The 12,424-nt window shown below is 38.4% G+C and overlaps 1 protein-coding gene across 3 annotated transcripts in view; it reads left to right on the top strand.

Moving 5' to 3' along the window:
• The window catches only part of CFAP43 (cilia and flagella associated protein 43), a 119,876-nt gene that overhangs the window by 71,213 nt on the left and 36,239 nt on the right, over positions 1-12,424 (top strand). For 2 of the 3 annotated variants that reach the window (XM_019459360.2, XM_019459358.2), the window contains exons 20-21: positions 7,669-7,794; positions 11,493-11,597. In XM_019459360.2, the coding sequence (XP_019314905.2) occupies positions 7,669-7,794; positions 11,493-11,597 (231 nt within the window). The remainder of the gene's footprint in view (positions 1-7,668; positions 7,795-11,492; positions 11,598-12,424) is intronic. The other variant, XM_019459359.2, reaches the window with a different exon arrangement.

Below are 12,424 nucleotides of genomic sequence, written 5' to 3'. Positions count from 1 at the left end.
TCTCTTCATCTTCTGGGACCCCTATGATTCAGAGGTTATTCCTTTTTAATGAGTCACTGAGTTCTCTAATTCTTTTATCATGCTCTTTTGACTTAGTTTCCCTCTTTTTTTCTGCTTCATCATTCTCCGTAAGTTTGGCCTCTATATCGCTGATTCATTGGTCTGCTTATCCATCGTTGCCGCTGGGGCATCCATTCAAGATTGCATCTCAGTTATAGCATTTTTAATTTCGTCCTGACTAGATTTTCCTTTTTTTAATCTCCACAGAAAGGGATTCTACGCTTTTTTCAACCCCAGCTAGTATTCTTATTATCATGATTCTAAATTCTGGCTCAGACATCTTGCTTGTATCTGTGTTGGCTAAGTCCCTGGTTGTCATTTCTTCCTGTTCTTTCTTTTGTGGTGAATTCCTTTGTTTAATCATTTTGAAGGAATAATTAATAAAAACAAATTAATTAATTAAAAATTAAAAACAACACTAAAATGTCAAAGGACATTTAGGTGTGTTTTGGTCTGGCTATTGAAAGAAGCTTGATAGAATGGAGGAAAAAGGGAAAGAAAAGAAAAGAAAAAAAAAGGAAAACATTTGAAAATTAAAGAAGTGAATACAATAGAGTAAAATGAAATGATGAAAATAAAATAGAATTTAAAAAATTTACAAAAAAGTAAAAAAATATAGAATAAAATTAAAGAAAAATCTTTTTTATAAGAATGGAAAATAAAAATAAATTTTTTCCTTCTGTATTCAAGAATATGAAAAGAAAAAGAAAAAAATTGAATAGATGGGCCAGAGAACAGAATGAAATACAATTGAAGTGATAACCAGTTTCCCCTAGAAGTCAAGCTGTGAAGCACTTTATAGTCTGTAAACTAAGCAGGCGGAGAAACTTGCGGTGTTCCTCGAGAGCACAGTTGGCCCAGTCGTCTGGGGCTTGGTGTAATGGCTCCGTTCTTCACTAGATGGCACTGCTTAGTTTACTTGGGTGCATCGTTGTGGCGTATGCACGCATGTATGTGCATGTGTGGGAAGGGTGAAAATGGTGTCACCCAGCTACCCAGTCTCTAGTATTAGGACTCTGTGCTCTCACCAAGGGGCAGTCAAGCACCCCACCTTTGCCTCCAGCTTCTGTCCCCTCCCGACTTCTACAAAGTCCATAACTAAGCTGTCAGCCTGCCAGGTGATACCTCCCTCATGAGTTTTATCTCAGATGGGGCTGTGTTTCCAAACCCCTCACTACTGAGGGCCCTGCAGCTTTGACCCGTTGAGACCCTCTGGAGGAGGTTCTCACCCAGCAATGGTACGTTTGTGTGACTGTGCTGCTGCAGATGCCCAGAGACTGCAGCCGGGTGCCAGCCCGCCACAGAAAAAGTTTATGCAATCATGTAGCAGCAGCATTTCAGGGATTATGGTAAATCACAACACACATCCAGCGCTAGGCTTCACCCTTAACGTCCTTGTTCCAACACCAGCTAATGTAGCTGTTCTCTGGGGTCCACTGGGACCTTTGCCTGTGGGGAGGCCATACAGCCTTTACCAATGTCCTCCCAGCAGGGAACCGCCTCTCCCCATGTGACCCAAGGACCCTCGGACCTCACCGTCTGCTCGTGGGGATTCACCCTTCCCACCAGAGCTCCACCACATATCAAGCTGTAGAGTTTCAGACTCTGCACTCCCCTGTTTATAGAGTCTTGTTGATATTTAAACCCTCTTCTTTCTTTCCCCTTTCTCCTTTCTCCCTTTCTACCTTTTTCATTCAGTCTCTTGTGGGTGTTTCCACTCTCTTTCTCTCCAGCTGCTTTCTGGGGGAGTGCTTTGCCTGTACTCTCCCCACCTGTCTCTGTCCTCTCTCCAGAAGCAAAAATATCTCCCTACCCTCTGGCCTTCTTCATCTCTTGTTGCAGTCTTTGTTTTAAAATCCAGTTTGTTCATGGGGTGCCTGGGTGGCTCAGTCAGTTGAGGGTCCGACTTCGGCTCAGGTCATTATCTTGCAGTTCGTGGATTCAAGCCTCACGTCAGGCTCTGTGCTAATAGCTGGGAGCCTGGAGTCTGCTTCGGATTCTGTGTCTCCCTCTCCCTCTCTGCCTCTCGCCTGTTCATGCTGTTTCTCTCTCAAAAATAAATAAACATTAAAAGAAATATTTTTTAATCTAGTTTGTTCAGTGAAGTTATAGTATAAAAATGACTTTGTATAATCTTCTCATTACATTCATTTTAGATATTTTATAGGTTTTTTAAAACTTCTGTGAATGGAATATTTTTCTATTACAATTTCTAATTTGTTACTACTAGTATATATGAATGTTACTGATTTTATCTTTTATATCTGATCATGTTGCTGAATTCTCTTTTTAGTTACCCTTTTTGTCAGTTGATTCTCTTGGACTGTCTAGGTAAATGATCATATCTAATGAAAATCATGTCTCATCAATTTTTATACTTCATTACTTTTTTTTATTATTATAATGTTTATTTATTTTTGAGAGAGAGAGAGAGCACACGTGCACGAGCGAGTGGGGGAGGGGCAGAGAGAGGGAGACACAGAATCCAAATCAAGGCTCCAGGCTCTGAGCTGTTAGCACAGAGCCTAATGCAGGGCTGGAACCCATGAGTGTGAGATCATGATCTGGGTCGAAGTCAGACGCTCAACCGACTGAGCCACCCAGGCACCCCATTTCATTTCTTTTTCTTGTCTTATGTCAAGGGCTTCTAAGATAATAGTGGTCATAGGAGTAGACATGCTTGTCTTCTTCCTGACCTCAACAGGAAAGGTTCTAACTTTTCAGTATGATACTTGTCTCAGCGTCTGTTAGATATCCTTTTTCACAAGTTAAAGAAACTCCTTTCTATCCCTTGTTACCTAAGAGTTTTTGTGAATTTTATTGTGAAGTTTATCAAACACTTGTGTTCCTCTGATAGATATTGGTAGTTCCTCTGATAGAGTTTAAGTAGTACACCAGATTCCATTTGCAATATTTCATTTAGGATTTTTGTATCTTTATCCATAAATAATATTGTTTTCTTATACTTTCTTTGTCTAATTATTGTATCAGGGTTATACTAGCCTGATAAAGTGATTTGAGTAGTTTTCTACTTTTTTTTCCATGCTCTGGAACAGTTTGTATAAATTGGGATTCTCCTTTAAGTTTTGATTAGAAGAGAAACAAAAAATTCACACACATATAAAACCATCTGGGCCTGATTTGTTATGAGAGTCAATTCTTTTCTTTGTTTCAAGTTTTTCTACAGTCATTAGTCCTATCAGGTTTTCTATTTCAAGTATAGATTTGATAAATTATAGTTTCTTAGAAAATTGTTCATCCCATCTAGATTTTAAAATATATAAGATATATTTATAGAATAGTCTAATTTCAAGTCTTTTCTGATTTTTCAGTTATAGGTCTCTCTTTATTCCTAATTGTATATTTATGCCTTTGATCTTTTTTCTTGATCACACTTTATAAGTGTTTCTATTTTATTAATATGGTACAGTTTTTATTGACTTGACTATTATTATAAGAGAACCATATATATAATTTTATACCTATATATTTGGCCAGTTTAGGGTTTTAGCAATTTAGAATTTTATTTGTTCTTCCCTACTTCCTTCAGGGTTATTTGTCCTCATTTTGTCACTTTTTTGAGTTGAAAACTTGGTTTATTTCCTATTGTTTTCCAATGTGCTTGAAAGGCTGTAAATATACCTCTCAGTACCACTTGGACTATATTACATTGGTTTTGATAAGTAATTTTCTCATTGTTCCTTAGTGGTAAACATTTATAATTCCATTTTGAACACATCAACCAAACGATTTCTTAAAGGAGTGTATGCATTTGCCTGTTTTCAGTTTTCAGATTGCCTTGTATATTATAGATTGTTTTATATATGGTTTTTTTTTCTGCTTATATTGAAATTTATTTCACTGTGGTCTGTGAATAAAGCTTGTTGAGATTGTCTTTGTAGCCTTGTATCCAGTCACTTTTTTTACCTTTCTATGTGTGTTTGTAAAGAATATTTTATTCTCTGGGCCTTTTTGGTGGGGGAAGACAGTAGGGGGAGGTATAGTTTTCTTTAAATTCCTATTAGATCAATCTAATTGTGTCAACTTCATATCTGTATTTACATTTTTGCTATTTGAGATGTTGTTATCTAGGTTATGATTAGCAATTTGTCAATTTATCCCTCTGTTTCTATCAATATTTATGTTAGATGTCAAAATGTGCACAACAGATCTCCTCAGTAAATTATTCCTTTTGTCCACATGAAATATCTTTTTCTCTTTTAATGTTCTTACTCTACATTTTGTTTCTTATATTCCCATTTTCTTGGTATTTTTTTTAGCGCATATATATATATATATATATATATATATATATATATATATATGTATATGTATATATATATTTTTTCCAGTCCTTTATTTCCAACTTTCTTTTGTCTGCCAATCAGTATACAGCTCGATTATTTTTTGTAAATTCCATCTAAACTTTTTAATAGGTGAGGTTAGCCCCATTTATTATTATTATTGATATATTTAAAATTATTTCTGCCATTTTATTTTTTGCTTTCTATTTAACATATTTTCAACTTATTTCTTTTTCCCACTTTCCTATCTTCTTGGGTTGCTCATACATTTTTTTTATTATTGTTCTATTTTTCTTTACTATTTTGGGAGTCATAATTCTATTTCTATTTTAAAAATTATAACCCACATGCTTGGCCTTCTGTCTTTCCACCTCTCCTGGTGTCTTCATAGTCAGTGGAAGAGCACACCAGCACTGACTGACATCACCTGGAATCTTAACCCCAGCCCATATGTGCTGAATCAGAATCTGTTCTTTAACAGGTGATTCATAGGCACATTAAAATTGGAGAAGCTCTGGTTTAGTTTAGCTCTGGTTTATCCATCCCCCAGATAAGACAACACCCTCAGTGTGTTTTTGTTGTTGTTACGTCTTACTTTTCCAGCTCCCTCTGTTTCCCTCACCTTCTCTCAATGATATAATTTGGAGTTATAGCTCTAATTTGCTAGTTTTAAAAACTCCTAAAAATATGTAAATCTTCTTTAGACTTAAGTCTTTCTACCCACCTTCCTCTAGCATTAGTACATCCTGAATAATCTTTTCAGCGGTGTGGGTATTGGTGAACTTTCTGAGCCCCTGTCTATAAATGACTATTTTAACCTCGCACTTGAATGATGATTTGATGGTACAGAATTAGAGGTTCAAGGTTTTTCTTCCCCTCAAACATTTGATTCAAAGCTGTTGATGCATTGTATTCTTGTATCCAGTGTTGCTAATCTAAGACTGATTCTTCTATTTCATGATATTCTTTTCCCCTTTGGAAATGTTTCAGATTTGGTTCTTAAGTTTCACATTTCTGGTCAACACTTGTTAGGCCCTTTCAGAGTTGAGTATTCATGCTGTACTGTGTTTTTCAAAATTCTCCCTTGTTATTTCTTTAAACACTATGGCCGCCATTCTCTTTATTCTCCCCTCTTCTGAAGTCATGTTAGTTGTAGGTCCTTCTAGATATATTATACAGTGTCTTCACTTTTCTTTCACATTTTCTGTCTCTTTATTTTGTTTGGTTACACCCCAGGAGAATTCTTAACTGATTCTTGCAGATCACTGATTATCTTCAACTGTCCATCTTGCTATTCAGCCCATCTATTGAATTATTTTTGTTTCAAAGATCAAACTTAAAAGACCAACGTTTTTAAGTTTTATAATCTCTGATACTTTTTTTGATATACAACATTTTGTATCTAGTTACTGTAAAATTATACTTTTGCTTAATTAACTCCCTTTCTTTGTGTAACAAGTCTTCTGTTGATTGAATTTATTGTCTCTCTTCAATGGTCTTGTTGTTCCTCAAATATTGGTGATGTATTATTATTTTTATTATTCCATGCTCATCTTTAAAGTTGACATGCCCCATTGTAATTCACTCTACCAGTTGAACCTGCTTGGGAAGTTGTGTAGGAGATCTGACTTAAGTAAGTATATTGCTCTGTTTTCAGTAGAATGAGAAGGGATGGGTGGTGTTGGTAGATGTCTTGGCCACCTATCTTGTGGCAGGGGGAGATGTTCTCTAACTCCTTCTAGCCACTGACAGACTCCTTGTCATTGCCCTATTTCTCCCACTCAAATATTCATTTCATTTTTCTCTGCCTGGTGGCAAACACCCCTGGTACTACTGCTGCGCCCCCAGGAGTTTTATCAAGTGGTGGTACATATACATGCAGGTTCTATCCACTGCCTGTTTCTGATGTAGTCCCCCCAACCAGTCACTCAGCCAGTTACTTCCAGGTTACTGCATGCTCCTATATCTGGTGTACCTTCTACATGTTGTTAAATATTGTCTTGTGGACACTTGGGGCTATCATGTATCATTTAGATCCATCTGATTTTCATCTTTCAGAAGTTACAGTTTCTGGGCCACTGAAAGATTCTTTTTTTCTGTCTTAATTTTAGTAGTGGATTTATCTATTTATCATACACTTATTTTCTCTTTATTTTATGGATTGAGGTGGGGAAGGATGATTGTAAACCCCATTCTCAGTCAACTATTTTGAAATTGAGGTCCTCAATTTTTCTATTATATTTTCTGATTTTTTTTTTGTTGACTTGTAAGAGCTTTTAATATATTGAAGATATTAATACTTTATCATCCATGCTGCAGTATGTGTCCTTTGGCACTGAATTTTATGAAGTTATAAACTTTTTTAATTAGAAAAAAATTGTTTTTATGTTTATTTGGAGAGAGAGAGAAAAAGAGCACAAGCAGAGAGAGAAGAAGGAGAGAAGGAGAGAATCCCAACCAGGCTCTATTCTGTCAGCACAGAGCCTGACGCAGGGCTCAAACCCATGATCCCTGAGATCATGACCTGAGCCAAAATAAACATCACGCACTTAACTGACTGAACCACCTAGCCTTCCCTGAAGTTATAAACTTCTAAACATAATTTTTATTTTGGAAATGTTCAAATATAATATAAAAAGAGAGAGAATAATAAAATAATAAATCCATTGGCCAATATTGTTTCATCTATATCCTCAGCCACTATCCCCTCTCCTGATCATTTTTTAAATGTTTATTGATTTTTAGGATTATTTTTGAGATTCATTTTGAGAGTGTGAGCAGGGGAGCGGCAGAGAGAAAGGGGAACAGAGGATTCAAAGCAGGCTCTGCACTGACAGCAAGCTTGATGCGGGGCTTGAACTCACGAATCATGAGATTATGACCTGAGCCAAATTTGGAGGCTCAGCCAACTGACCCACCCAGGTGCCCTCTCCTGATCATTTTGAAGTAAATCCCAGATATTATATCATTTAATTATTTAAGTAGGTACCTCTAAAATATTAGAACTCTTAAAACACATGATCACAATACCATCAGCACACCTAAATATCAATAATTCCTTAATTTCTTTCAATGAAGTGATGAATTTACACATTTTTGTTGTCATTTTTAGATGAATGAGGGTTAAAGCTGAAAACTTAAATGGCTACAATAAGCCCATAACCTAATTCTTTACTCAATAGTTACATTTAGATAAACAAGACCTCTCTTTTTTTGCTGACTGCTGTCTGAAGAGACTCTGAAAAGCATGGCTATAAAGTTTAATTCTTTACTTGTCACCATTCTTTCTTATCTGAAAATTCAGGTTCTGACTATGATGGAAGAAAATGAAGCAATAGACAATATTGCAAAATTAGAGCAAAAGGAATTTAGCCTGGATCTCGAAGAACTGGAAAGGCTTCACAACGAAAATGAGGAAGAAGTGGCAAAGGTATGGAAAAATCTGAATTAAGCACCATAAAGAAACATAATGAAAGAAGTAAAAAAGAAAATGTGAAGGAGAACTTTTCTAGGATAATGTGAACAAAACAAAAACTTCCCCAGCACAATGCAGAGAAAGCAAACCTAGTGAGTATAAATGCGACGAGTCAGAGAATTATTAAATTTGGGAGTTAGGGGAAAGGGGTAACTGGGCCAGCCACACATCTGATGTATGTCCCTCTTTTCCTGACATCCATTCCAACCATCTGCCACCATATGTTTGAACGTTTTTTGAAATCCTCTCAGCCACCTATGCCAACTTTGGACCTTCTGGATTAGTAAGCCATTTCTTGACAGGAGTTGGAATCCTTCCCCCTTTATTCACTGATTCTTCTACCCTTTAAGCGTCATCTATTCAATGGCCACTCTGAAAACAGAGAAGATTAGCACTTACCATGTTCCCTCTGTCTCTTGTCTAAGCTAGCTGTCCCAGCTCCTATGACCATCATATAATGTAGTTTCAATAGCTTCATCATATGTCATACATTTTCCCCTATGATTTCATTATATTTGAGTATGGCATCCACAAAAGAATTCCAGTTATTATCTGTCCAGTTTAGAGAAAAGCATAAAATGAAACCTCCATTTTTCTAGATACTATACTTCTATTAATACAGCCTTTGCATCTCTTTGTATCACATTACATTGTTTACTCATATGGGTTTTATTTTAGGTAAAAGTCCTAATTGTGTTTTACACAGAATGTTCTCTTTTTTTAAGTTTTTATTTATTTATTTTGGAAGAGAGAGAGACAAGCAAGCTAACACGAGTGAGGGAGGGACAGAGAAAGAAAGGGGGAGAGAGAGAATCCCAAGCAGATCCTGCCCTGTCAGCGTGGAGCCCAACGTGAGGCTTAATCCCACAAACTATGAGATCATGACCTGAGCTGAAATCAAGAGTTGGACACTCAACTGACTGAGTCATCCACGTGCCCCTACACAGAATGTTCTTAAGCTACCTCTTTCTCAACCTGCACAGTACATTTAACTTTTTGAGTGTGCAAGTATAAAAAAACATTTTTTTTCCTAAAGAAGAGAAGGAAATATTGCTGGATATAAGAACATTTGAGTGGATTATAGTTGGTTAAACAACTATATCAAAAAGAGGCTGATAATTTGATGCCTCTAGGAGGGAGGTCTCCAGTGATGTGCTCTAGGACCCTTTCCTGTTAAATAAGTTAATGACTGGGGTAAAGATAAAGAAATGAGGCATATTTGTCAAATTAGTGAATGATATAAGGCTGAGAATGAGAGGAAATATATTGAATAACAGAGTCAGTACCAAGAGGACCTCACAGACTGACTCAGGGAGGTAAAATTCATCCATCCATCCATCCATGCATCCATTCATTCTGCAACATTTATTGAACACCTGTTATGTGCCAGGCACTATTGTCAGTGCCAGGAATACAATGCCTATGAAATATAGGTCCTGCCCACATGGCACTAATCTAGTGGAGAAGACAGACCATACACAAATCTCTCTATATTGTATGATGGAAACAAACTGAATTCTGTGATAGATATGGGGCATCTACTTCTGCGGTCAAAGAAGACCACTTTAAAGGGAACGAAAAGGAGAGAAGGAGCTAGCTATGCAAGGAGCTGGGGGAAGAGAATATCAGGCGAAGGAGGCAGCATGAACAGAGGTCCTGAGGCAGAAATGGCTTGGATTACTCCAAAAACACCATGGCCAGAAAGGCAGTAGCACAGGGGAAGGAGAGAGCTTCTTGAAATGAGGTGGGGGCAGAGACCGGCTCTGAAGACCTTGTACATCATTGTAAAGAATTTGGCTTTTCTTACACTCAACAGAAAGCTGTTAGAAATCATCCCATTTTCTTATTATAGCAAATAGACACCAGTTTAGGGGCTTTTTGAATGTTATTTATTTTGATTGTTGCAATCATCCAAAAAAGGTAGGTTTTTGGTTTTCCTGACTTGAGAAAACTAAGGATTTGGACCTAGAATCACTTGACCTCTCCGTAGTGCATCTGGGTCAGGTGCCTAGCCTTGTCTTCATTGTTGGTTCTCTCTCCAAGCTAATGTGGGACCACTCAGCCCCACAAACCTGCCCCTCTGGCCTGCTGACCTGCAGATCACTGATGAGCCCACCCTGATTACCCCCTACCCCATGCCTCTGTCCAGATGCTCCTTGCTGCTTATCAAATTCCTACATATTTCTCCAGAAGCCTCTTTGATCCTTTGAGGCAGTCTTTGGTGCAGAGAATGGCTCTTCACACACTCGTTTCCCCAATATTATTACCTTTTTTTTTTTTTTTTTTTTTTTTTTTTTTAGCTCTGGGCTTGGAAGAAAGATTGGCCCCAGATTAGATGTGATAGTGGAACCAGATGGTCCAGCACAGAACAGTGTTAGCAGATGACACCCTAAACCCAGGTGGCCTTCAGCACATTTGGGAACAGAATACTAGTCCCTGGGAAGAGTTAGTGCTACCTACCTGTCAGGGATCCCAGTCCTAAAGGGAACAGGCGATTAGTTAGCCTCTGCTAGGATCTCAACAATAGGGAAAAGACCAAAGCCCAGTAATGACAACCTGAACACAGTCTGGAGGGGTTGATCAAATAGCCTCAGCAGTAGAGAGGAGAGGGGTGGGTGGGCTGGGAATCAGGCAGGTTCTGACAACTGATAGGCCAAAACAGCTGTTTATTTAAGGAAAAAATAATTTAAAACTGTATTAGCCATTAACTCAGTGGATAAAAAAAGAAGTAAAATACAAATTAAACAAAGCCTTTTGTTCAAATCACACAATGAATAAACACAAATGAATAAACAAGACATCTTCTAATCTGGGAGATATATTCTTAGCTAGTTTGCTGATAATTCTGCCACCTAGGCGCCCCATGGAGCATTTATTTATTGTGGATATAAAAATTAGAAGAATTAAGTGACCCCAAGACAAAGGTCACAAACTGGCACTTCAAATATGCATTGAAAAGAAGTAAGGTAACATTTAGATGTCTGGTAGTTTCATTAAAAATACACATTTTCGGGGTTGCCTGGGTGGCTCAGTTGGTTGGGCGTCCGACTTCAGCTCAGGTCGTGATCTCATGGTTCTGTTCATGGGTTCAAGCCCCGTGTCGGGCTCTGTGCGGACAGCTCAGAACCTGGAGCCTGCTTTGCATTCTGTGTCTCCCTCTCTCTCTGCCCCTCCCACACTCGCTCTCTTAAAAATAAATAAACATTTAGAAAAAATTTTAAAATACACATTTTCAAGCTTCTCTAATAAAACAGGAACACTTGGCACAGCGGGTTTGCTTTCCAGCTCTGTACCAACCCGCCAGTGTGCACTTTAGTTCTGCAGTCCACCATGGCCACGCACGTGTCCTCACACCTCCCTGGCTCACGTTTAGGACCTACCTGCCTTTACAGATGTTTGTGTTGACACCCTGGTCCTCAAGGAAGGGAATCCCAAGCCTCCAGACTACACTCTAGGAAATGTTCTTGAGACAGGAAAGTGTTCCTCCCAAAGGACATCTGAACACAGGGCAACCCAGAATATTGGGGAAAGAAGATCCCACACTACCACTAAATGTGCAGCCACGGCTGCTTAGTGAATTTACAATTCAGATTATTTTTTCAAGAGGCCACGTTTTCATGTGTATTTTTTCCCCTTCACTTATGTTCTTCAAGATAAGAAAGGATGCAGAGATGCATAACCTAGCCAAGGCCTATTTGGCTGAACTTATTAAAGAAGAATGCTGGAATGCGATGGCTGTGAAAGGTCGAGCTCTTAAGGTAACAGAACTCCAGGTACAATACCTTAGCTGATGAGAATTTTCATTGAGAGTCTCATGGCGGAAAAAACTTTTAAATAATTTTAAGAAAATGCATACATACAAAAGCATTCAGAGCGTGCCTTGCCCTTCCAGATTCCACCTGGATGTACCACTTTCTCTTGTCTCGTTCTTCCCTCTCTGTTCGGTCCCTGTGCCCCTCCAAGCTAGCAGCTCTGAAGATTTTCTCTCTTTCCTCTACGAACTACCTGCATCCAGTCTTATTATCTATCTGTTCCAAAAAGCCGCTTTATTCACATTCCACACAGATGGAAAACTAGACACAGTACTGTCCACAGTTCTACCTGTGCCCTCTAAATGTCTGGTTTTTATGCTTTTTCACTGAGATTCCTCCCAACACAATGTTCCTCTTCATGTAAGGTGACCAAAAGTCCCAGTTTATCCCTGTGGTCCTAGAGTAACTATTAAGAGCACCCTTCTCATTTCAAATATGCCCCCCCAATTTGGGTAATGAAATATGTGGTCACCCTACATATTTGTGGTTGAGTATTGCTCTTAAACAGGGTTTCCCAAGAGTGGCACATTTGGGGCTGGTTAATTCTGTGGTGTAGAGGCTGTCCTATGGATTGTAGGATGTTTTGACCTCTATCTACTAGGTCCCAGTAGCATCCAAAACTCCCACTAGTGAAAATGAAATATAGCTCCAGACATTGCCAAATGTCCCTGGGGGGGCTGGGGAGGAGGGGGACAGGGCAAGTGAAATCACTCCTGGTTGAGAATCACTGCTCTAGAAATAAATCCTTCACTGAAGCACAGTATTTCTACCCA

This window comes from Panthera pardus, unplaced genomic scaffold (assembly GCF_024362965.1).
Source record: "Panthera pardus isolate Hobbes unplaced genomic scaffold, ASM2436296v1 HiC_scaffold_22, whole genome shotgun sequence".
NCBI lineage: Eukaryota > Metazoa > Chordata > Mammalia > Carnivora > Felidae > Panthera > Panthera pardus.
The sequence above is the reverse complement of the archived record's forward strand: the minus strand, read 5'-3'. Positions and strand labels throughout refer to the sequence as shown.